The sequence below is a fragment of the Mandrillus leucophaeus genome, unplaced genomic scaffold, assembly GCF_000951045.1.
Source record: "Mandrillus leucophaeus isolate KB7577 unplaced genomic scaffold, Mleu.le_1.0 Scaffold59, whole genome shotgun sequence".
NCBI classification, from domain to species: Eukaryota; Metazoa; Chordata; class Mammalia; order Primates; family Cercopithecidae; genus Mandrillus; species Mandrillus leucophaeus.
In genome coordinates this window covers 4,708,915-4,712,348 of record NW_012106363.1, presented here as the reverse complement: position 1 = coordinate 4,712,348, position 3,434 = coordinate 4,708,915, and the positions used below count along the sequence as shown (strand labels likewise).

The 3,434-nt window shown below is 49.2% G+C and overlaps 1 protein-coding gene across 3 annotated transcripts in view; it reads left to right on the top strand.

Moving 5' to 3' along the window:
- Positions 1 to 2,208, top strand: part of B4GALNT2 (beta-1,4-N-acetyl-galactosaminyl transferase 2) — a 36,645-nt gene extending 34,437 nt beyond the window's left edge. For all 3 annotated transcript variants that reach the window (XM_011999315.1, XM_011999313.1, XM_011999314.1), the window contains exons 10-11: positions 914 to 1,133; positions 1,757 to 2,208. In XM_011999315.1, coding sequence (XP_011854705.1) covers positions 914 to 1,133; positions 1,757 to 1,962 — 426 coding nt within the window. In that variant the 3' untranslated portion in view covers positions 1,963 to 2,208. The remainder of the gene's footprint in view (positions 1 to 913; positions 1,134 to 1,756) is intronic.
- The last annotated feature ends 1,226 nt before the right edge of the window (positions 2,209 to 3,434 follow it).

Genomic DNA, 3,434 nt, shown 5'->3' with positions numbered 1-3,434 from the left:
TGCCCGGCTGATTTTTGTATTTTTAGTAGAGACAGGGTCTCACCATATTGGCCAGGCTGCTCTCGAACTCCTGACCTCAGGAGATCCACCTCAGCCTCCCAAAGTGCTGGGATTACTGGCGTGAGCCACCATGCCCCGCCTAACCCTCGACCACTCTTAACCTCCTACCTTTTGTATTCCCCGGTGTCTGTTATTCCACTCTGTATGCCCGTGTGTACCCATTCTTTAGCTCCTGGAAATGTAGTCTTTAGCTGACTAGTTGACTATGTCATAAAACTCAGAAGGGTCATTTACTAAAAGGAAGAAGGAAAGAACAGGTGATGGGGGACAATGAGCAGACTTTACCATGTCCCCCTTAGAAGATTATGATTCTTTCAGAGATAGATGTACTTGCTCATCTGTTGTGCTCAGGCTCAAACATGAAAATACACGTCTCTTCTGTGAGTGCATGGATAGGCAGTTCAGAGAGGTAAGCCAGGAGCAGAAAATAGTAGGAAGACAACTCGAGACAAACAGCTCCCTGCAAGACATCTAACAAGTGGAAATTCCGCAAATGGACCAGTGCACACGGGCTGCCTCTTACCCATACTGCAGTACTCCTCTCCCAGTGGAAGGGAGTGAGTTACCTTCTTCTGGAAAGATAACCTTCTTTGGTCTTGGGTAAGGGCTACTCATGCCAAGGAGATTTTCTGGGGTACGCAGGAAATAAAAGAGCCCAGGGACCCAACAGTAGTATAGTGAAAGCCGTGGCCACAACAGCAAAAAGGCAGTCTCTGAGGGATAATTTGAAGGATAGATAGAGAAATAACAATTCTTGTTATAACCGAGGTGCAGTCCAGCAAGGCTTCCTGGAAGAGGCAGGATGAATATTGATCTGCACTCTCTAACATGGGTTTCTCTGCCTGCTGGTTAGGTAGGCGGCAGTGTGCTGGGAAATGTGTTCCAGTTTAAGTTGTTGCTGGAACAGAGTGAGAACGGGGCCTGCCTTCACAAGAGGACGGGATTTTTCCAACCCCTGGATGGCTTCCCCAACTGTGTGGTGACCAGTGGCGTGGTCAACTTCTTCCTGGCCCATACGGAGCGACTCCAAAGAGTTGGCTTTGATCCCCGCCTGCAACGAGTGGCTCACTCAGGTGGGAAGGCTGAAAGAGTGAGGAAGGGAGCTGGGCTGGGAATTAGCTACAAAAGTTTGGTCTGTCCAAGGGCTGTACCCAGCTGGCTGATGGTGGTCGCCTGCCCAGCAGCAGTACGTCCTTTTCCCCTTTCTCCCCAGACTAGGGAGCTCTTGATCTCTCTGACCTCCCTCCTCACGTCTCTTTGACTTCCGTGTATCCTGTAGGCTGCCCTTCTTTTCCTTTCCCTTCCTTTCCCTACAGCTCTGTCTTCTTCCTCCTTTCCCATGCTGCTTCATATTCTATTTTTCCAGAAATCCTGTCCTGTTAACTGCTCTCTCTTTCCCTCTTACTCCATCAGCCCTGGAGTCCACAGTTCTGTCCAGTTTGAAAGCCAATCTGTGCCTCTCTGCCTCTGTGCCCATATCTCTGCCTGAGAAATGAGCTTATTTATTTCCTTCCAGCTCATCAGCAGGGACAGGCTCCTAGAGTTAAGGGTGTGGCTTCATGTGGGGCTTCACAGTTCACACTCTCCAGTGTATGAACTGTGTCCTCTCCCTGGGACTCTCCCCCCTCAGACTTGGAATAGTACCCATTTTTCTGACCACAGCTCCCACTTCCTTCTGCTCTCCCTCTCTTTGCAGAATTCTTCATTGATGGGCTGGGGACCCTACTCGTGGGGTCATGCCCAGAAGTGATTATAGGTCACCAGTCTCGGTCTCCAGTGGTGGACTCAGAGCTGGCTGCCCTAGAGAAGACCTACAATACATACCGGTCCAACACCCTCGCCCAGGTCCAGTCCAAGCTGGCTCTCCACTACTTCAAGAACCATCTCCAATGTGCCACGTAAAGGTGTGAGGGCATAGGAGAAACACTAGACTGGCTGGTTATGGTATCTATAGCAGGCCACCAAAAACTGGACTCCTGATAGGTGAACATTGTAGCAAACCAGCTGGTGGGTAGGGCAAAGGGAAATGGCTCAGTTACTGAAGTACCAATCAAAGGTGAAGGGTTGTTAGAAATGAACCAGGGCAGTGGAGACTGTATTAATAGCAATGATTTGTACAATGCCCTGCTTTTTATGAATCATTTACATGGACAGTATCTCATATCATCTCATCTGATCTCACACAGAAGACTACATTTGTTGGTGTCCTCAGTCAAAAGAACAGCTGCCTGGTCCTTGATAGTTGTTTGGTGGAGATTCTGTCACAGTCAGAAGCATTGGCTCCAGCATCACTGTCATCCCTACATTTGTATTGGGTTCTATCTTGTAGACTCAAAAATGTGAACAATCTAGGGTCCTTGCCTTGAGGAGGTTTGCAGCCTGGTTCAGTTCAGTCTAATCACAGAATCAGGCAGCCAGGGTGAGAGGATCAGAGTAGGGAAGCCATCACCAGGTCCCAGGCAGCGGAGGAAGTCTCCGTGGAGTGAACTTGTTAGGAGCCTGAAAGCAGACATTCAGGCATCAGAGAGGGCAGGAGGGTCCTGGGGCCATCCCACTGTCTACCAGAACAAAGGCTGCCCTGGCATCAGACTTGCTCCAGACCTGTTCCAGAATGCCAGGGATTGAACTCAGAGCCCATGCCAAGGTGTCCAAGGTGTGACGGCAAACAGTGTGAGTGTGGTGACAGGCCACCAAGCTCCAGGGACCTGAGGCCAGTTGCTGATCACTCAAAACTCATGACATTTACAGAGTGGTTCCATCACTCTGTTGTTGGATAAGCCTCTTTCTGTTGCCTGGGGGTTGGCAGATTGCTGAGACCAGCTCAATCGTGGAGACCCTAACCCAGCGGTGCTGGAGGAATTAAAGACACACACACAAATATAGAGGGTGGAGTGGGAAATCAGGGGACTCACAGCCTTCAGAGTTGAGAGCCCCAAACAGAGTTTGACCCACATATTTACTGACAGCAAGCCAGTGATAAACATTGTTTCTAGAGATTATAGATTAACTAAAAGTATTCCTTATGGGAAACAAAGGGATGGGTCAAAACAAAGGGATGGGCTCTGGCTAGTTATCTGCAGCAGGAACATGTCCTTAAGGCACAGATAGCTCATGCTATTGTTTGTGGCTTAGGAATGCTTTAAGTTGTTTTCAGCCCTGGGTGAGCCAGGTGTTCCTTGCCCTTATTCCGGTAAACCCACAACCTTCAGCGTGGGCATCATGGCCATCACGAACATGTCACAGTACTGCAGAGATTTTGTTTATGGCCACTTTTTGGGCCAGTTTATGGCCCAGTTTGGGGGCCTGTTCCCAACATGTCCCGCTTTTTTGTTTTCCAAAGCAATAAAAGCAAAGGCAGCTTTGTCACGGTGAGC